At 40.2% G+C, this 22,417-nt stretch overlaps 1 protein-coding gene across 2 annotated transcripts; it reads left to right on the top strand.

The window, feature by feature from the left end:
- Positions 1-141: 141 nt before the first annotated feature.
- rcor3 (REST corepressor 3) lies at positions 142-22,215 on the top strand. Of its 2 annotated transcripts, XM_026172008.1 has the most exons (13): positions 142-625; positions 728-784; positions 2,276-2,353; positions 2,479-2,531; positions 9,482-9,643; positions 9,823-9,947; positions 10,476-10,554; positions 16,229-16,444; positions 18,675-18,752; positions 18,965-19,022; positions 20,265-20,274; positions 20,359-20,509; positions 20,741-22,215. In XM_026172008.1, exons 1-13 carry the CDS (start codon positions 502-504, stop codon positions 21,119-21,121), a joined length of 1,572 nt encoding a protein of 523 aa, XP_026027793.1. In that variant the 5' UTR covers positions 142-501; the 3' UTR covers positions 21,122-22,215. The 2 variants fall into 2 exon arrangements, with proteins under 2 accessions (XP_026027793.1, XP_026027792.1); XM_026172007.1 differs by having other exon boundaries at positions 144-625; positions 20,265-20,509.
- The last annotated feature ends 202 nt before the right edge of the window (positions 22,216-22,417 follow it).

The raw sequence follows: 22,417 nt of genomic DNA, 5'->3' as shown, positions 1-22,417 counted from the left end.
AATGTGATTTATTGGTAATATTTACAGTTTCCGGATATTCTGCATTCACCGTTGCGTTATCCTAATGCTGAATCTGCATTTTGTTGGCACTAAACCTCTTGACTGTTTTTTTTCTTCTTCAGTTTGTCTCGGCGGAGGAATCTCATTTCAACGGTACCGCAGCAGCAGGAGTCGCACTACCGCACCCAAAGGTGCGTAAAAAGACTTCCGCCGCCATGGTTAGGCCCCCAGCTACAGGTCTACGCAACTAAAATATCCCTCGGAGGAACAATTTGGATTAAAGATTTGCTAAAAACTAAGAAGAGATTGCTCGGTTGTTAAACATAGCATATCGCAGCCGGAATTAACCGTGCAAGCACGGTGAGAGTCACGAGTAGGGTTACAGCGACACGGATAGAGCTGCGGCGACGGAATAAACAGCAGCAAAAGAAAAACGTCCAGCTCCTGCTGACATTTTATATCCCGACATAGAAGCTAAAATCGGTGAATCAGAGCGCAGAGATGCCGGGCATGATGGAAAAGGGCTCGGATTATTTAGGGAAGGGTCGCTCAAATGGCACCAAAAGTCCATCCACAGCCTCTAACGGACATTTTTCTGACGAAAGTGGCAGCGACGACGAACACGGTGATATAGCCTCGAACAGCTTCTTACCGCTCCCGATGTCCGTGTTTTGAATATGACTAGTTAAATTAAACTGTTTTCGTGGTTGTTGTTTGTGTTTTCCAGATGTAGGAATGCGTGTTGGAGCAGACTACCAGGCCACAATCCCCGATTTTGAGCCCGGTGAGTTTTTATTGTTTTCTACCTGAGTGGTGAGCCGTGGTAGCCTCGGTATGTGTACAGTATCAGACTGTACTGTACTACGCTCACTGCCAATACGTTAGTTTGCTAGTGGATTAAAACTGACTGCAGTAATAGTTAAGAGTCCGATTTTCAGTCGGCTTGCTGTGGTATCAGCTTGTTTTAAAGTCAGCGTAAAGGCCGCGGAGGCAAACATGAACCGAAGTGACACAAACTTCACTGACAGCTATGACTGTCGTGTTTCTTCCAATTTATTAACAACATAAAATGTCAGGTGGAAAAGTACGACTGGAGTTTGATCATGATTACAGTTCGTTTTGAGTCATATAATTAACCATGATCGTTTTATTAAAAGAGTGCTGTGCAATTCTCGACTCACACCTCATTTCGTCATTTATTTAGCATTTAGATAATTTAATTACATATTGTGAAGGTAAAATAGATTTTAAAACCTGCTAAACAATGTCCTACAGCTAAATAATTTAATTATTGTATTAGAAGAGCATTACGGCAAGGTATTTTGGATAAGGTATGGTATTTGCTATGCTAAGAAAAAAAACGGAGTGCTTACTGTGAAAGATTGAACCGGCCTGAAACCCCTTCAACTGCTCTGCTCCAGATTTCACTCTTTATTTGCTCATTGTACTTCCCCACAGTCTGGACTCTCTGGTAAGTTCAGCTATGGTTCCCCCCCTGCTCTGTACAGCCAGCGACCCGAACGATTTTCCATGTGGTCTGACACAGCTCAATATTGCATCCATGACCCATTAAGCCTGCAATAATGAACATCAACTACATAGCTGTTAGTGGGGTAGAGGCCTTTCTCTTTGAAGCCATGTTGTGTTACGATAATTATTTGGAACAATAAGTGCCGTATTTGCTTCATTCAGCTGAAATACAGCTTAATTTTAAATTAATTTTAGTATTGATGTTTTCTTTTTCCTCCTTGGACAACCGTACTGAGGAGAACCATACTGAGACTATCATGTCCAACTATTGGAATACTCTCCCTGTTCACTGAGGTTTGCTGAGTCTGTGGAAGTCAGCCAGAGATATATAGTCTGGAATTTCAGTAGAGTGTGTTGTGTTAGTTCTGCTTTAGTGCAGTATATGTTTTCTCATCGAGTCTAGTATCTTTTTTACTTTATATTTTTTGGTGTCTTTTAATTTCTTTTACATTTTTGTTTATTGTTTTACCTGCTATAAAACTTTCTGCTGTTTTTCATTATTTTCATGACAGCACTTGATGACTCCTTTTTATGGCAAGTGCTATATAAATAAATATTGCTTGCTACTGAAGTGGCTCAAACAGAAGGAGTAATAGGAATAGTTCTTCCCTGATGATATGCTGTAATAACATATGTACAAACTGTATCTGGTGTATATCACTGATAAAATAACTTATAAGTGTTAAATTAGCAGCAGCTGAATAAAATCTGTTATTTTTATCATTTTTCTATAATGTTTGTACAGGTGCCACCAAGTACACAGATAAAGACAGCGGAGGGATGCTGGTTTGGTCTCCTTATCACACCATCATTGACTCCAAACGTAATGTTAATATTGTGTTTGACTGAAAATATTTAGTCCACCTTCTGTGATTTCTTTTTTTCTTTCTTCTTTTTGACACAAAAGATCAGATCCATCTAACAGTCTGTGTGTGTCTCCCTCCACAGTTGATGAATACATTGCTATTGCCAAAGAAAAACATGGATACAACGTGGAACAGGTGAGCTATACAGCAGCTGACTTTTCTTTTAAATGTGCCGCAAAGTTTAACTAAATGTGGTCACAGTCTGTATAGGGGAAACGTATTATCTTGTTCATTCCCCAATTGACAAGCTGCAGTAACAGCTGGTTGTGAAAAGTCTTCAGTTGCTGTTTTCAAAAAACTATAAAACAATGAAAAAGAATGTGGTAGACATGCTAGAGATATGACATTTTTTCCTATGTCACACATTATTATTAATGATATGACAACTTTTCCATCTCAGCCCCATATTTTTTCACTCATGTTAAAAAAAACTGGATCAGAAAATTGGATAGAAAATCCCCCACTGTTCTCAATGTAAAAGATTGAGGCTGTATACAGAATGACTCCGGTATTTACTAAACCCAACATAAGAGACACTGAAGTGAAGCAATACTTTCCTTGGTCCCAACCTAACAGCTGTAGAGTGCCAGCAGTAGCGGCCTTTAAAACTGCACACACTGTGACATTTTTCAGTTTTGGGCTGCCTTCTTGAAGCAACCTTTGCTCACCTTGTGAAACTCACATGGAAAGTAGCTAACACGCCATCTTTACATTTTTGTGACAGTCACAAAAGAAAATAAATTACCAGTTTTAACTTTGTACAGCTCTCAAGTGTAATGACATGCTGGCTTTACTGCTAGAACCAATATGAAGGGTTATTTTCACCCTGTCCCACAACAACAGCAGTGATGGAAGAGATGTAATTCTTTTCACAAGTTGAAAATTTACATTTGTTTTTTCTAATCATAGGTAAGGTTTTACAAAATATGAAGTTAAGATTAAGTTTTAGGGGCTTTGTGAGTTGTACAAATGGTTTAGATTATTTCAGTACAGGGAGTGCAGAATTATTAGGCAAGTTGTATTTTTGAGGAATAATTTTATTATTGAACAACAACCATGTTCTCAATGAACCCAAAAAACTCATTAATATCAAAGCTGAATGTTTTTGGAAGTAGTTTTTAGTTTGTTTTTAGTTTTAGCTATTTTAGGGGGATATCTGTGTGTGCAGGTGACTATTACTGTGCATAATTATTAGGCAACTTAGCAAAAAACAAATATATACCCATTTCAATTATTTATTTTTACCAGTGAAACCAATATAACATCTCCACATTCATAAATATACATTTCTGACATTCAAAAACAAAACAAAAACAAATCAGCGACCAATATAGCCACCTTTCTTTGCAAGGACACTCAAAAGCCTGCCATCCATGGATTCTGTCAGTGTTTTGATCTGTTCACCATCAACATTGCGTGCAGCAGCAACCACAGCCTCCCAGACACTGTTCAGAGAGGTGTACTGTTTTCCCTCCTTGTAAATCTCACATTTGATGATGGACCACAGGTTCTCAATGGGGTTCAGATCAGGTGAACAAGGTGGCCATGTCATTAGTTTTTCTTCTTTTATACCCTTTCTTGCCAGCCACGCTGTGGAGTACTTGGACGCGTGTGATGGAGCATTGTCCTGCATGAAAATCATGTTTTTCTTGAAGGATGCAGACTTCTTCCTGTACCACTGCTTGAAGAAGGTGTCTTCCAGAAACTGGCAGTAGGACTGGGAGTTGAGCTTGACTCCATCCTCAACCCGAAAAGGCCCCACAAGCTCATCTTTGATGATACCAGCCCAAACCAGTACTCCACCTCCACCTTGCTGGCGTCTGAGTCGGACTGGAGCTCTCTGCCCTTTACCAATCCAACCACGGGCCCATCCATCTGGCCCATCAAGACTCACTCTCATGTCATCAGTCCATAAAACCTTAGAAAAACCAGTCTTGACGTTTCAGCTTGTGTGTCTTGTTCAGTGGTGGTCGTCTTTCAGCCTTTCTTACCTTGGCCATGTCTCTGAGTATTGCACACCTTGTGCTTTTGGGCACTCCAGTGATGTTGCAGCTCTGAAATATGGCCAAACTGGTGGCAAGTGGCATCTTGGCAGCTGCACGCTTGACTTTTCTCAGTTCATGGGCAGTTATTTTGCGCCTTGGTTTTTCCACACGCTTCTTGTGACCCTGTTGACTATTTTAAATGAAACGCTTGATTGTTCGATGATCACGCTTCAGAAGCTTTGCAATTTTGAGACTGCTGCATCCCTCTGCAAGATATCTCACTATTTTTGACTTTTCTGAGCCTGTCAAGTCCTTCTTTTGACCCATTTTGCCAAAGGAAAGGACGTTGCCTAATAATTATGCACACCTGATATAGGTTGTTGATGTCATTAGACCACACCCCTTCTCATTACAGAGATGCACATCACCTAATATGCTTAATTGGTAGTAGGCTTTCGAGCCTATACAGCTTGGAGTAAGACAACATGCATGAAGAGGATGATGTGGACAAAATACTCATTTGCCTAATAATTCTGCACTCCGTGTATGTTAGAATTAATTAATACACAAAGGGTTCATCACACAGCACAATAGTTAACTCATAATATAAATAATTTAATTATTGTAGAAGGAGAACGTTGTGAATTTTGGATAAAGTAAAATTCGCCAACTTAGGATCGATCTGCAAGGGTCTCTGCCCCTTACACCCACCCAACCTACATAGTGTCTTAGTCAGGGATGAGTTGTTGCCCCAAGTGGAGGAGTTTAAATATCTCAGGGTCTGGGGAGAGTGAAACAGTAGATTGACCGACAGATTGGTTCAGCGTCATCTGTGATGCAACGCTGTACCAGACTGTTGTGGTGAAGAAGGAGCTGAGCGCGAAAGCAATGTTCCTACTTTGGCCTATGGCCATGCAACCCGATATCACAGCAAAATGTGTAATGGACATACTGGTCCAACATGTCCATTTCATGATTGAAATGTACATGCTTGCAGTAAGTTGCAGTAAACTGCAGTAACAGCAGGGGGAGACATTTTATTTCAATCCAACATGAAAATAATAATGAGAAAGTGTAGACATTATTAGACATGCAAATACATATTAGCCACCTAGCTTAATAGCTTTTGGCAATTGAGGACCCCATACTCGCTTTTTTGCTCGCTACCAACTTCTTGGCTTTAAATATTTACCCCTGCTGGTAATGCAACTTCTGCATGGGTGTCCATTTCACGTTTTAGATAGGCAAGAACCGGCATGTCTATTACATGCTTTGCCGTGAAACTGGGTTGGGCCATGAGCTCTGGGTAGTCACCAAAAGAAAGAGATTGTGGAAATGAACACCTAAGGACCTCCTTTAAAGATAGTTGGAAGAAGTATGGCCATACGGGAGGAGCTCAGACTAGGCCCACTACTCCTCCACATCAAAAGGAGCCAGTTGAGGTGATTTGGGCATATGGGAAGGATGGGTGCCTTCTGGGCATAGTGTTCTGTAAATGTCCTTCTGGGAACAGGCCCCAGGGTAGGCTCACGACACATGGAGAGCTGCAGGAGGTGACTGGTCAGATGGAGATGTTGGCGTCCTTGCTTGCTTTCTCACTCTTAACTTATATAGCGCCAAATCACAACAAAAGTCGCCTCAAAGCGCTTCATAGATACAGAGAAAAACCCAACAATCATATGACCCCCTATGAGCAAGCACTTTGGCGACAGTGGGAAGGAAAAACTCCCTTTTAACAGGAAGAAACCTTTGGCAGAACCAGGCTCAGGGAGGGGCGGGGCCATCTGCTGCGACTGGTTGGGGTGAGAGAAGGAAGACAGGATAAAAGACATGCTGTGGAAAAGAGACAGAAGTTAAAAACAGATATGATTCAATGCAGAGAGGTCTATTAACACATAGTGAGTGAGAAAGGTGACTGGAAAGGAAAAACTCAATGCATCATGGGAATCCCCCGACAGCCTATGTCTATTGCAGCATAACTAAGGGAGGATTCAGGGTCACCTGGTCCAGCCCTAACTATATGCTTTAGCAAAAAGGAAAGTTTTAAGCCTAATCTTAAAAGTAGAGATAGTGTCTGTCTCCTGAATCCAAACTGGAAGCTGGTTCCACAGAAGAGGGGCCTGAAAACTGAAGGCTCTCCCTCCCATTCTACTTTTAAATACTCTAGGAACAACAAGTAGGCCTGCAGAGCGAGAGCGAAGTGCTCTAATAGGGTGATATGGTACTACAAGGTCATTAAGATAAGATGGGGCCTGATTATTTAAGACCTTGTATGTGAGGAGCAGGATTTTGAATTCAATTCTGGATTTAACAGGAAGCCAATGAAGGGAAGCCAAAACAGGAGAAATATGCTCTCTCTTTCTAGTCCCTGTCAGGACTCTTGCTGCAGCATTTTGGATTAGCTGAAGGCTTTTCAGCGAGTTTTTTGGGCATCCTGATAATAATGAATTACAGTAGGCCAGCCTGGAAGTAATAAATGCATGAACTAGTTTTTCAGCGTCACTCTGAGACAGGATATTTCTAATTTTAGAGATGTTGCGCAAATGGAAGAAAGCAGTCTTACATATTTGTTTAATATGTGCGTTGAAGGACATATCCTGGTCAAAAATGACTCCAAGGTTCCTCACAGCGTTACTGGAGGCCAAGGTAATGCCATCCAGAGTAAGAATCTGCTTAGATACCATATTTCTAAGATTTTCAGGGCCGAGTACAATAACCTCAGTTCGATCTGAATTAAGAAGCAGAAAGTTAGCGGCCATCCAGGTCTTTATGTCTTTAAGACATTCCTGCAGTTTAACTAATTGGTGTGTGTTGGCTTCATAGATAGATAGATCTGGGTGTCATCTGCATAGCAGTGTAAATGTATAGTATGTCTTCTAATGATACTGCCTAAGGGAAGCATGTATGATGTAAACAGAATTGGTCCTAGCACTGAACCCTGTGGAACTCCATAATTAACCTCAGTGTGTGAAGAGGACTCTCCATTTACATGCACAAATTGGAGTCTATTAGATATGATACAAACCACTGCAGCACAGTACCTGTAATACCTACAGCATGCTCTAATCGCTCTAATAGGATATTATGGTCGACAGTATCGAACGCTGCACTGAGGTCTAGCAGGACAAGCACAGAGATGAGTCCACTGTCAGAGGCCATAAGAAGATAATTTGTAACCTTCACTAAAGCTGTTTCTGTGCTGTGATGAGCTCTGAAACCTGACTGAAACTCTTCAAATAAACCATTCCTCTGCAGATGATCTGTTAGCTGTTTGACAACTACTCTTTCAAGGATTTTTGATATGAAAGGAAGGTTGGAGATTGGCCTATAATTAGCTAAGACTGCTGGGTCTAGAGATGGCTTTTTGAGTAAAAGTTTAACTACAGCTAGCTTGAAGGCCTGTGGTACATAGCCGATTATTAGAGATAGGTTGATCATATTTAAGATTGAAGAATTAATTAATGGCAGGACTTCTTTGAGCAGTTTTGTAGGAATGGGGTCTAAAAGACACGTTGATGGTTTGGAGGAAGTAATTATTGACGTTAACTCAGAAAGATCAATTGGAGAAAAAGAGTAACTTAACATCAATGGTACTAAGAGTAGCTGTAGATAATATTACATCTGTGGGATGATTATTGGTAATTCTTTCTCTAATGATAAGAATTTTATTTGTGAAGAAGTTCATGAAGTCATTACTAGTTAACGTTAAAGGGATGGTTGGCTCAAAAGAGCTCTGACTTTTTGTCAGCCTGGCTACAGTGCTGAAGAGAAACCTGGGGTTGTTCTTATTTACTTCAATCAGTGACGAATAGTAAGATGTTCTGGCTTTGTGGAGGGCTTTCTTATAAAGCAGCAAACTATTTCTCCAGGCTAAATGATGATCCTCTAAATTTGTGACATGCCATTTCCTCTCCAGCTTACGAGTCATCTGCTTTAGGGTACGTGTTTGAGAATTATACCACGGAGTCAGGTACTTCTGACTCCGTGGTTAACTCACTGAAGCCTTTCATTGAGCTACCAAATAAACAAATTGGCACTCTCTTTCTGGCCACACACAATGCAGACATAAGTGTACACATTAGTTTTTGAATGCTACTGAAAATTGTTTTCTTTACAAATAACTCCCTGAACTAACACAGTCAATCCCTTAACATGTTTGTACTCTCTGCTCATGTTGCCTTTATATTAAATAATTTTTTGATTTTTAAAGAACTTATTTTAACACTCAACAACAAGATTGTCCACAAATGCCTCCACGTCACCAAGTCTGCAGCCTCTCATCCATGATCCACACTGCTTCATCACACGTCTGTAGCTCTTCAACTCCAGAACTCTGCTCCTCAGGCCTGAGACACAGATCAGCCTGCTTTGGCTGATCTACTCTCGATAGTTTTCCACACCCAAGTCTCGTTTGCTGTTTTACATGAATTTCTATGGGGTCAAAATGACATTGTTGGCAATTATTTTCAATCCCACACGTCCCCAAATTCACCATATAATATTTAAATTCCTTCTAAAAAAGTCATGAAATATAAGATGATGATGTTTTACTTTAACATAGTTACATGATTGGTCATTTTTACTCCTTTGCATTTTGACAAACTATTAACAAGTGGTTGTTAATAGTTTGGCACTTGGGCATGTTTCATTTGGCAAGATGATTCTACAAGTGAGAGCAGACAGCCCAGAATCTTTTCCCATCATTAGCAAGTACTATTTGAGTGTAAATAGGCTACTGAAATAGTTTTTATGTCTTGAAAATATCCTATTAGTTAAGTAAACAGCAGAACTGTTGTTATGAACTTGGCTTTACTGTAGGTTGATTATGCCAAACCATTTCCTTGTTTATCTGTAAAATAAGGATTTTTTTACACAGTTGAAGAATGACAGCTGGTGTATGACTACCATTAGGTCATTATTTCAAACTCATGTAGAGAACAGTAACAAAGAGTGGGTAGCTACAGAGTTAAAGTGAGTAAAATGAGCACCTGCTAATTAACATGGGATTTGGCCAAATGGCTTCATCTTTTAGCCTAGGCGGTTGGTGCTTTAAGCCTGTGGTATCTGTGTTTTGGTAACCCTTTGTGTGTGTGTCTTCAGGCTCTTGGCATGCTCTTCTGGCACAAACACAATATTGAGAAATCTCTGGCCGACTTGCCAAATTTCACCCCGTTCCCAGATGAGTGGACAGTGGAGGACAAAGTGTTGTTTGAACAGGCCTTTAGTTTCCACGGAAAGAGCTTTCACCGCATCCAGCAGATGGTAACCACTTAACACAGCAACATCAGTGTTTCTGATCCAGTAATGTAATGTTTCTGATATTAACAATAAACCATAAAGATTTGGGGGAGGGTACTGTACAAACAGTTTTGAGGTACTGTTTCTATGAAAATATCACGTGTTTTGTTTATTTTATTTTATTTATTTATTTATTGCTTCAGTTACCGGACAAATCCATCTCCAGTCTGGTGAAGTACTACTATTCATGGAAAAAGACGCGTTCCAGAACAAGTCTGATGGACAGACAGGCTCGTAAATTGGCCAATAGGAGCAACCAGGATGAGAGGTACAGCACATAGATCAACACTACTCCTTGAATCTGACTATAGTCCTTTGTTTTGAAAAAAAAAGTTTTCTCTTTTTTTGCTGAAAAGAAGGCATTTTGTCTCGTCAAAGCGCAAAGCACTCTGACACCCATTTATCCACGGTTTGTGGACATACCTCAGTTAAAAAATCTAGGGCGACAAGAGAGCATTTGTTAAGCAAAATGCCCGTCTCACCTGTTAAGCAAAAAGCCCGTCTCACAGTCAGACCTACCTGTCCCTGTCTGGAAATTGAAACTTTCCTGGGACATTTTGGGAATTTTTATGCAGAAACCATTGCAGACTCATGCCCTTGAGATTTTTTTAAATATGAAAAATCATTAAAATTGTTACTTAATGTGTCTGTTTTTATTGACTGACCTCCATCATCATTTCAGTTACCTAAAAACGTAAGCTCACAAAGAGTTAGTTTTGGATTCTACTGCGTCGGTGTGAGGTTGCTGTTGTGTGACGACATCCAGTGATTGGATTTTGGCTTATTGTTGCTGCAGTGATGAGGAGATACAGGATGCCAATCCCATTGAAGCCCACGACAGTGACTATGACCCCAGCAAGGAAACTAAGAAAGAGGTAATTTGAACACACCTTATTCCATTTTTTTTTGTTAAAACCTTTGAACTTTACCATATACTGCTCACAAAAATAAAGGAACACTGTTGAATCAGAGTATCTGAAATACCAAGACTTGGGCATGACTGAGTTGGTAATGGATCAGTGATGGTCTGGAGAAGTATATCCATGGAGGGATACGCAGACTTCTACAAGCCAGGCAAGGGTACCAGTATATCATTTGGGCATCTTTGGACCCACTGTCAGGCGTAGGGTCGTGGGGGTCCTTCTGGTGCACGACAGTGCCCGGCCTCATGCTGCAAGAGTATGCAAGCAGTTCCAGCAGACAACCTGGACAGGTGGCAAGTCTGCCACAGGGCTAACACATAGAGACAGAAAACCATTCACGCCAACATTCACACAGGGTTATATGTTAGGTTACATTTTTTTCCCCTTCTTGGCAGTTATGTGTTTTTAGTTCATCTGAAGACATACATATATATTTTATCCTGTACTGGTGTAAGACAAATGATTACACGAAAACAAGGAACATAAATAAAAAAAAATAGGAAATACTAACTTCAGAGCGGGTTTTGTATTCTTATTGTTTTTTGTCCCTCCGTTTCCCTTCTCTTCCCCTGGTCTGTTGATTTCTGCGGTGGCAGTGGTGATCTTTTTCCTGTTTTTCCAGTTGAGCAGTATTGTTATAGATAATTTCATTGTGTATTCTGATTCCGATTCTGATTTCGATTGTTTTCTTGGTGAGAATCAGGGCCACAAGAGGGGGTGTTCTGATCTGTTTGGAGTTTATACTTCTTCTAGATCACCAAACAGAGAACGGGGCATTGTGGGATGTTGTGGTCAAGGATGTGGGATAATTTGGTAGTTGTTTCTTTCCAGAAGTTTTGTATTGGTGGACAGAGCCAGAATGTGTGAAGGTGGTCATTAGTGGTGTTGATTGTGCAGTTTATGCAAACTCTGATTCAGTCAGTCCCATGACATGTATCTTTTGCTGTGTGAGGTGTGTTGTATTACTTGTATGTTGGTGTTGTTAGACATGATAAAAATATTATTGCGGACTCTATTGTCATTTGTAAAATAACAAATGACCAAGTTCACAGGTTAGAGTTAAATGTCAACCATATATCTGTTATCCATCCTTCCATTTTCTTCCACTTATCCGGGGCTGGGTTGCGGGGGCAGCAGCCCAAGCAGAAAAGCCCAGACCTCCCTCTCCCCAGCCACCTCCTCCAGCTTGTCCGGGTGAACACCAAGGCGTTCCCAGGCCAGCCGAGAGCTATAATCTCTCCAGCGTGTCCTGGGTCTACCCCCTCCTCCCGGTGGGACATGCCCGGAAAACCTCGCCCAGGAGGTGCCCAGGGGGAATCCTTGTCAGATGCCCGAACCACCTGAACTGGCTCCTTTCGATGTGGAGGAGCAGCAGCTCTACTCTGAGCCCCTCCCGAATGGCTGAACTCCTCACCCTATCTCTTAGGGAGAGGCCAGGCACCCTTCGGAGGAAGCCCATTTCTGCACCTCCTGGCCGCCACCCGACTCACATTGCATCCGACCCCTATGGTGCCTCCTGTGGGTGGTGGGCCTGCAGGAAGATGGGCCCATGTCCCTTTTTCGGGCTGTGCCCGGCCACCAGACGCTCGCCCTCGAGCACCCTCCCCGGGCCTGGCTCCAGGGCGGGGCCCGAGTAACCCTATCCCGGGGAGGGTGAACTGTTCCCTCGATGGTCTTTTCATAGAGGTCTTCTGAATCGCTCTTTGTCTGGTCCCTCACCCAGGACCAATTTGCCATGGGAGACCCTACCAGGGGACAAAAGCCCCCAGACAACATAGCCCCTGGTATTCCTGGGACACACAAACCCCTTAACCACGAAAATGTAGCGATTTGCAGAGGGGAATCTGTTTTATTCTTGATATTTACAGTGGAGCAATTTGTATATATTAGTGCTATTTCTTACATTTGTAAAATGTAATATATTGTATTATTTAATTAGTTTAGTCATTTACTGTTACTGTCTTGGAGCAACGGTAACCCACATAATTTCCTTGAATTACCGTAATTGTCGGGCTATAAGCCGCTACTTTTTCCACAAGCTTTGAACCCTGCGGCTTTTAGTCAGGTGCGGCTTTTCTATGGATTGTCCCTGATTTTTGTCATATCGTAAGACGATTTGTTTTGTTTGTTCCGCTGTTGTACGGCACTACGTTGCCTGGCGGAAGGGCATGTGATCAGACACACAGTATCGGTGTTCAAGAGTGGTATGTTGGTCACATGTCCATCCGCCAGGCAACATAGTGCCGTACAAGTAGCACGAAAAACAAACTTCAAAGTAGCGCTACGCGTTCAGCGGGAGTCGTGGATGGTGTGCAGCAATAAACTTGCGAAAAGCAAGTTATGCTCAACTCCACCGGTGGAATCTGACAGCGTGGAAAAGTGTGAAAACATCCATCCATCCACCTGAGCCTAAAAGGTAGTCTGAATCTATTTTTCTGGTGTGCTGTAGGTTATTGTTATGTACTACATTTGTTACTCGTTTATGAAGCACAGCACATGTTTCGTACTTGTAATTACCGCTACTTGTACATATACCTAAAAAGTTGTGCAAATATGTACCCATAACTTATTTTTCAAAATATTAATAAAAGTGATGTGTCTCCAAACAGCCATCTCTTTCCTGACAATTTGCTTTGTGCATATTCTCTTACATATGATAAGTCAACATTGAAACACCTGCGGCTTTTAGTCAGGTGCGGCTAATGTATGTACAAAACAGGATTTTCCCCTGATTTTAGCTTGTGCGGCTAATATTCAGGTGCGCTTTGTAGTCCGGGAAATACGGTAATTAATTCCATAAATTCCAAAATGGATTATCTGCGTGGATGTTTAGGTCTTTTTCCCATTTGTTGATTGGAGTATGTGGTGCATTGTCATTAGAGAAGTGATGCTCAAACTTTTCAAAATGAGTGCCACCTCATAAAATATATGGCTCTTAAAAGTACCACCCTTATGACTGACATTAAAGGCCAGTAGTATTGGCCTATATAACACCATTTACACGAGACAATTTATTTCTTATATGAATGTTATTTATTTTAACTGTCATAAAAAGGATGTGACAAGGGATAATAATAACAACTGTACTGCATTAAAAACATTCACAGCAGGTGGGATATCCGTTCTTTAAGTGATGAGGTATGAATAAACTACTCTGCGTTTATCAAGGCTGTTGTGTTTTTAATATGTTTTAATGCTTTGTATCTTGTTTTATTTAATCAGAAAAAACCCTTAAAAAAAGGCAGCGATCACTGTTGGCCTTCTCGGTTTTTATTACCACTGTTCATTTTAAACCTCAATTTTTAAAACCTTTCGATGTAACTACACCCCAGCCCGTGCAGCAGTACAATAATAACTAACCTCGTAATGTGGATGGATTATCGCAGTTGTTCTCCTAACTGAAGTTTGGTCCGTTTACACTATCACGACATGCGATTGCATTTGTCCCTAACCATCGGGAACCCTCGCGTTAACTTTTATCGAATGGAAAAAAGTTAGTGTTCGTTCTCCAGCTTCACTGTGTTAATGTGTTTGTATTAAGCTAACCATAGCTGTGTAGCTAGCCACCATGTAGCACATCATTACATACCAGCTAGCCCAACTTCAGTAACCCTACAAACGTCACTGCTTTTTTAGTTTTCTGTCTTCATTTATGTCGGAAGTGATAGCAGAGCTGTATATTTGAGGGATTTCTGAAAAATTTAATCAGAACATGGTATATTATTTCATCTTAAAAATTTTGCGGCAGACTTCCCGCATACCACCAGAGGGAGCTCACATACCACCAGTGGTATGCTGGATATTAGTTTATTTAGTTTTGTGTTTTTAATGACTTTGCAGTTTTGTTGTTGCTGTCTAGTAGTGATGGTTGTAAGAAATTATCACAAATGTAATTTATTTGCAGTGAAGTCAGGGTTATCCCATATGGGTGTTTGAGTTGTAGGTGAGAATATAGTGTTTTTTATTTTATTAATCTTCCACCAAGCTATTGCACTTGTGATGTCTGATTGTATTGCTTATAAATGGTAAATCTTTGATTGATATGTCTTTAATAAAACTTAATGTGTCAGGGCGATCGTGGCTCAAGAGTTGGCAGTTCGTCTTGTAATTGGAAAGTTGCCGGTTCGAGCCCCGGCTCCAACAGTCTCGGTCGTTGTGTCCTTGGGCAAGACACTTCACCCATTGCCCACTGGTGGTGCTCAAAGGGCCTGGTGGCGCCAGTGTCCGGCAGCCTCACCTCTGTCAGTGCACCCCAGGGCAGCTGTGGCTCCATTGTAGCCACAGCTGCCCTGTAAAGCGCTATACAATTACAGGCCATTGACCATTTTACAATCAGATTGTTCGATGTCCATCCATGAATGAAAGTGATGGGTTGAATGTATCCATTTGATGAGGTATTGTAGTTGGTTGGCTAAGAAGTACTGGCAGAAATTTAGTGCTTTTAGGCCTCCTTGAAGTTTTGACTGTTGTAATGTTGTTAGTTTTATTCTGGGCTTTTTGTTTTCCAGTAAAATGATGGTGTTATTATGTCATTATGTAATTTAAAAATTAATGTCATTTTGTATTCAGTTATGCTTGAAATTAGTGATGGAAGTCAAATATGTCATAGTAGATTTTTCCATAGGCTTCTATTACATGGGCTTCTTTTTGTAATTGTTTTATAACCTTGAATGCAGTAGGAAAAATGCAGAGTTAAGACACTTCTATAATGACTCGGACAGTTGAGAGTAGTCTCAAAGTGTATTTTTAAAGTTGAGGACTTTGATATTTTTCCCTTAAAGAAACAGTAAAAAGCAATAAATGTCCATGCTTGCCAACAGATGTACAGACAGACAAATTAAGGCCATTACTGATGTACCTCCTGAAAGGAACATATTTAATAAATAATGAAACGTTTTTGTAAAAAACCAAATTGATGAAAATGTAATGGTTTAATTAATTAATTAATTTAAAGGTTGTGTGTAGCAGGCTATAATGAAAAAAAAAACAGGTAAATACAACCTTGGATGAGCAACAAAACATGACATATTATGCCATGTTATTATTTATTTAAAAACAATTAAGCCAAAATGAAGGAACGAACTGGGTAAGGTTAAGTGCAGCCTTATTGCTTACATAGAAATTAAAAGCGTAAGCTGCAGCGAGGTACCTAACAAATTCACATTCAGTTGATTAACTGATCATCAGCAAGTGTGAGCACTTCTATAAAAGCAGAAGTTTCGGCTCCTGAGCTTTCAGAATTAGAATCAACTTTATTTGGCCAAGTTTGTGCACACAAGCAAGAAAGTTTGCTCCCATTAACTTTACCTATGTAAACTATTTTTAAATAGGCATATACAGACAAGAAAAATATAAATACGAAGAGAAGATAAAAAGAAAACCTCAATGTACTGAAGCAATTTTGTAAAGAAGAGTGGGTGAAAACTCCTCCATAACCAAATGAAAGATATATTCATTATATTTCAAATTACTGCTGCTAAAGGTAGGCTGACAGATTATTGAGTGATGCCGTATATTTCGCATTTTTATTCACTGCTTCAGCATTTTAGTTAGTTGTCAATGCTATTTTTAAGGCCTCATATAACTAGACTTTTATCAATGTTTAAAATCATTCTCTTACCTTCAGAACCAGGCAGAGCCCCCAGTGCCAGGATCTAAGGTAGCTTTGGGTCGTAGGGAGCATCAGACCCTGCAGCACCGGCATCACCAACGCTCCCGCTGTCGCCCCCCCAAAGGCATGTACCTGACCCAGGAGGATGTTGTGGCCGTCTCCTGCAGTTCCTCCGCTGCAAACACCCTTCTGCGTCAGCTGGATATGGAGCTGGTGTCTCTCAAGAGACAGGTAGCCCTCATCCACTTGACTACTGAACTACTAAACCTAAAAAAAATTTGTCTCCTCACATCAGACACTGGTCGCAAGTTTTCTTTGTGTCAAAATAACCCATTAATATTTGTCTGTGCAACCGTGGGAATATGTTGAACTACTAACAGACAATCATAAAATGGGTTTCCAGTTGTAGCCCCTTGGTAAGTAACAGAATGCTTAGCAGCATTATTCTTTGTTTTTAAAATACATAAGAGAACACTGTTGAGGTTATAGTCAAAATAACTTTTGCTGGATGTACCGCATACATGTGTGTGTTAGTTTACATTTTGAAATGGGAGGGCTTAAATTTGATCCAAGTGCTATTTATCACCCTTCCTGTAAATATTTAGAGAGGTCTTCACGGTTGTATTGATGTACGGAAACTTGAAATGCTTAAAAAAATGGCACTACAGCATGTAAAAATGATGATACACAGCAATCACAATGTACTGACATCAGTGAACTGGAGTGAAACTAGAAAGACATATAAAGAGATTGTCAGACTTAATAGACTGTTACATAACCCACAGGTAAGTGTAGTTAAGCACTAACAAAGCAGAGTACAAAATAAGCATCCTGTAGAAGTAATACAATTGTATCATTAGGTTATAGACTACAAGATATGAAACTACTACACTTGTAAAGAGTGAGGAAAAAAACGTTGTAAAAGTGCAGTCATGCTTTCTCAAAGTTCTCTGCACTTCCTGTTTCCTCTTTCCAAATATTAAAATAAAAACTCTACACATTTCTGACAGCAAACAACCGAAATACAATTTCCATGGCTATTTATTTGTTTTTATTACTTTATTTGCAGAAAATATTCATTTCAGTTTTGTGGTCATTTCTGTCACACTGGCCTAAAAAGTCTATATAATCCGACTTTTAATAATTCTTCCAATTTGTCCACCCGTCAGTTATAACACCTGCAAATTTGTCCCATTTCAGCCCAAACCTATCCAAGCATTTAGCTCCATGAACAAATTAGTCCTTTTGAATGATTTCTTTCATTGAATGCGTTCTGCCAGCTCGTCCATAATCTCGAACTCTTTTGTTATCCCACACACAAAGATGAATAACTGCATTTTGTCATCAACATCACAACACTTGTCCGTTGCCAAGAAGAAAAGGCCAAAATTGTCCAGTTTGTTTTTGAACTGATGCTCCTGATTTCCTGCAACGTCTTCAAATGCGTCTTTTTTCAGGTCATATTTGGCACAGCAATGTCCAGGAAATACTTTTTGATAAACTCACCATGAGAGAACTGTTTACTAACTGTTTTATTCAACTTTATGGCAAAAAAAACAAAAACTTTATGGCAAAGCTCACCATGTCTGCTACATCCCTTAATGTCTAAAGCTTGGTAAAAAGTCCCTGTTGCTTTTGCAGTTTTGCTAGCAAATCTTCACATCCATTCCCACGCTGTATCAGTCAAGTTCTTGTATTTCTCTGTATAATGGTGATTCAAATGATAATTCTCAAACACAGCAAACTGCTCTCCACAAACAAAGAACACAGCTTTACCTCTTACTTCAGTTACTAAATACTCTTAGACCATACAACTCTACATTCTGCATCAAATTTTGTTTTTTTTTCTATCGAGGTTAGCATACATCCCTCGTAAATGTCTGTTACAATATATTCGTAGAGAAGCTGCATTTGTTTGGACACACTGAAGTATGTCAACTAAAAAAAAACCTAGTGACCTTCAGAATGACAGCAATAAAGTTTGATAAATATTTCCTCAACGTTCTTCTGTTTTTTGCATTCTCTTTATTATAGACTTTTTTCAAAGACAGAGTTTATCAAAGAGTATTTGGCAGCTGAAATGGGACAAATAAATGCTAAATACTTATTTACATTTGAATCCTACTTTCCTACTGACTTCATACAGCCTGGACAAGGAGCAGACAATGCCCAGGTCTGATATAGGTGATGGTGTTTCTTCAGTATGATGTGTAGGAGGCAGGACAAAGGTCCCGCATCTCTGTGGAAATTTATTGAACAGTTACCACAGCTGTTCTGATATGGGTGAAATTGGACATCACAGATTTTTTGCACCATGAATCTGAGATGGTAAAAAATGTCCAATCCAAACGACTGGGAAATGGCCAATCCCAGTGAGACATCTGAAAACAGCTTCAGGTTTTAAAGGGTTTTCTGGGAGTTTTGTTAATTCTCACCTTTGACTTTCTCGTCTATTCTTCAGGTCCAGAATGCCAAACAGATGAACAGTGGACTGAAACACATGTTGGAGTCTGGGATCGAAGACTTCAGACTACCTGAGGTACAAATACACTGAAGATGACTGATATTATGATGATTAAATTGCATGAAACTCGTCAGTTGAAGCCATTTATGGTAATGAGTTTTCTGCTATGATAAAGTTATGTTCTGATAAAGTATATATGTAAATGAGGATCCCTGTTGTGGAAAGTAGAAATGTTTTTATATCTTTTAGTTTGTCGTGTGTTTTAACTTTACTATTCAATATTGTAGTGTAACCAGAAGGTGAATGCCCGCTGGACAACAGATGAGCAACTCCTGGCTGTTCAAGGTAACCTCCATGTAGAAAAAGCAGCTGCTTACAGGTTTTAAAAGTAAAATCCACCAAATGGCATACATGAAAAAGAACTTCTTGGCTTTTATATGGGCTGGTTCTCACTCTTACAGCCATTTTTGACCACAGCAGCCAGTTGTTTTCAAAGAATAAACTTTAAAAATCCACTGTGAACAACTTTTCAGCACCAAGAAGTAGATTACATTTTAAATTCACTCTTATTTACGGTGTATATATATCTATATATATATATATATATATATATATATATATATTTTTTTTTTTTTTTTTTTTTTTTTAATATATATTTTATACCAAATTACAACAATAGTCAACTCAAGATGGTTTATATTGTAGGGTTAACCTTACATTACTTTTAGGGTAAACAATGAGACAACCCCATTAATCAGACAACCTCGTGTTAAGCGAGCACTTGGCGGCAGTGGAAAGGAAAAACTCTCTTTTAACAAGGAACACACCTCCAGCAGAACCGGGCTCAGGGAGGGGTAGCCATCTGCCATGGCAGGTTGGGGTTGAGGGGAGGGAGTTTTGTCAAAAAGAAAAATTTGAAGCCTAATTGTAAAGTAGCAAGGGTGTCTGTCTCCTGAATACAAACTAGGTGCTGGTTCCACAGAAGATTGGCTGAAAGCTGACCGCTCTGTCTCCCATTCTACTTTTTAAATATCCTAGGAACCACCAGTAAGCCTGCTGTGAAACAATGAAGTGCTCTGTTGGGGTGCACCTTCCCCTCCAAATTAGACAAGCGTCATCAGTGCAGGTCTTTAAGTCCAGATTGAAAACCTATTTTTATTCCCTGGCTTTTAACTCTGTAGGAAACTGACACCTTCTTATTTATTTTATTGTATGTAATGATTTTATGGTATTTTTAATTTGGTAGTTGTTTTGATCTGTGTTGTTCAGCACTTTGGTCTGCCTGGTGTGTTCTTAAAGTGCTATACAAATAAACGATGATGATGATGATGATGATGATGATGATGATGATGATGATGATGATGATAACAGATTATCACAGTTAGAGCCTAACTGGTGAAAATAGAGGAGCATTTAAAAAAGGAGCCAGAGGTGAACACCAGAGCTAAAAGTGACTACATTTTTACTTTATGTACAAAAACATACCTCTAAACTGTAATGACTGCTAAATGGTGCTCTCATCCATTTATGATTTTTTCATTGCATATATTTGTGTAACTTTAAAAATCCATCTGTGTTGTTGTACAGGTGTCAGGAAGTATGGAAAAGACTTCCAAGCCATCGCAGACGTAATCGGTAATAAAACGGTAGGGCAGGTGAAGAACTTTTTTGTGAACTACAGGCGGCGATTCAACCTGGAAGAGGTCCTGCAGGAGTGGGAAGCGGAGCAGGGAACCAAAGCTCCCAATGGAGACAGTGCCACTTTGGGAGAGGAGGGAAAGAACAGCTCAAACACTCCATCAGGAAAGAGCACAGATGAAGAGGATGATGAGGTGAGGCTTCGTGAATTTAGTCTTGATTATTATTGAAATCATACTGGGTGGTGTTAGTAGATGTTTGAAGACACAGTTATCCAGTTTGAAGTCCAGTTATCTTGAATTTAACCATTCCTAGAAGTTAGTGGTTTTTCATTCTCTAATGTTATGTAAATTATCTTGGAACTAACTTCCAGAGCAGGATTATCTGCTTGACTTGTGTAAGTAACTCATTTTTGTTCTATGCAGGGTCAAGTCACTTCATTAGGTGCATCCCCTGCTGCCTCTTCATCATCTTCAGCTCAGACTCCAATGATATCTAGTACCTCCTCCTCTTCCCTTCACCAACCCCCTCCCCTTCTGCGCCCCTCCCTCCCTGCCACACCTTCTCTGCACCGTCAGCCTCCACCACTCCAACAGCAAGCCCGCTTCTTGCAGCCCCGATCCACGCTGCAGCAGCCCCCGCCTCTCATCCGTCCCTCCCCAATGCCACCCCGCCTTAACCCCCGACCTTCTGGTCCCTTGACCCTCAGTGGAAACCCTGCAGGGTCAGGTCTAAGCTCTGCCCAGCAGTGCTCCAGCCTGACTGTCCACCAGTCGGACACAACCTCATCTTCCTCTATCCACTAACAAATACACACTATTTTTGTTTAAGAAATGTCTAAGTCTTAACCTAAAGCTGTCTGAAAGACTGCTGCATTCAGGTCCTGTGGGAATATCTGCATATCCCTCAAAATGTTAACAGTGACTTTCATTGCTACTGCTAATAACCAGTTCTTTTATGACATAGTGATAGACAGTCAGGTGAAAAAGAAAGTGCAATCTCCTTCAATTCTTAGGTTTTAAGTATTGGGAGAAGGGCTGTCATGATACTTAAATTTAATAACAACCCCAGTCACGATATAATAAAAAAAATCATCTAGACCTTCATGTGGCTCTAAAATGATTTCAATAAAACATTAGATGAACAACAACATTTTACAGTTACACATGACATACACTACCTTCAAAGGTTTGGACACACCTTCTCATTTAATTGTTTTTTCTTTATTTTCATGACTACTTACATTGTAGGTTCTCAATGAAGGCATCAAAACTTTGAAGGAACACATATAGAATATATATGTAGTAAGCAAAAAAGTGTGAAATAACTCAAAACATGTTTTAGAATTTAGATTCTTCAAAATAGCCACCCTTGGCACTCTTAGCATTCTCTCGATTAGTTTCATGAGGTTGTCACCTGAAATGGTTTTCCAACACTCTGAAGGAGCTTGCAGAGATACTGAACACTTGGTGGCCCTTTTGCCTTTACTCAGCGGTCCATCTTATCCCAAGCCATGTCGACTGGGTTTAGGTGAGGTGACTGTGGAGGCCAACGCTCCACCATCTCCTTCTTGGTCAAATAGCCCTCACACATCCTGAAGATGTGTTTGGAAGGGATGGCATGTTGCTGTAGGATGGTGTGGAGCCATGCTGGTTCAGTGTGCCTGCAATTTTGCAAAAATCCCTAACAGTGTCACCAACAAAGCACCCGCAAACAATCACACCTCAACCTCCATGCTTCTCCATCAGTTCTTAAAGTCATGATAGACTGTCATGTCTCTTTACTTAGCTGCTTGGTTCTTTGCCATAATGTGAATTCTACCAGTTGTCAAATAGGACTATCAGCTATGTACCAACCTGACTTCTGCACAACACAACTGATGGTCCCAACTCCATTAAGAAGGCAAGAAATTCCACAAATGAATCCTGACAAGGCCCACCTGTGAAGTGAAACCATTTCAGGTGAATACATCTTGAAGCTCATTGAGAGAAGGCCAAAGGTTTGCAGTGCTGTCAACAAAGTAAAGGGTGGAAGCTAAAATATAAGACATATTAGGAGTTATTCTCATTTTTTTCTTTGGTGCATAATTCCATAGATTTTGC

The sequence above is a fragment of the Astatotilapia calliptera genome, chromosome 6 (genome assembly GCF_900246225.1).
Source record: "Astatotilapia calliptera chromosome 6, fAstCal1.2, whole genome shotgun sequence".
In the NCBI taxonomy this organism is placed as follows: domain Eukaryota; kingdom Metazoa; phylum Chordata; class Actinopteri; order Cichliformes; family Cichlidae; genus Astatotilapia; species Astatotilapia calliptera.
This window is presented reverse-complemented; position numbering and strand designations above follow the sequence as displayed.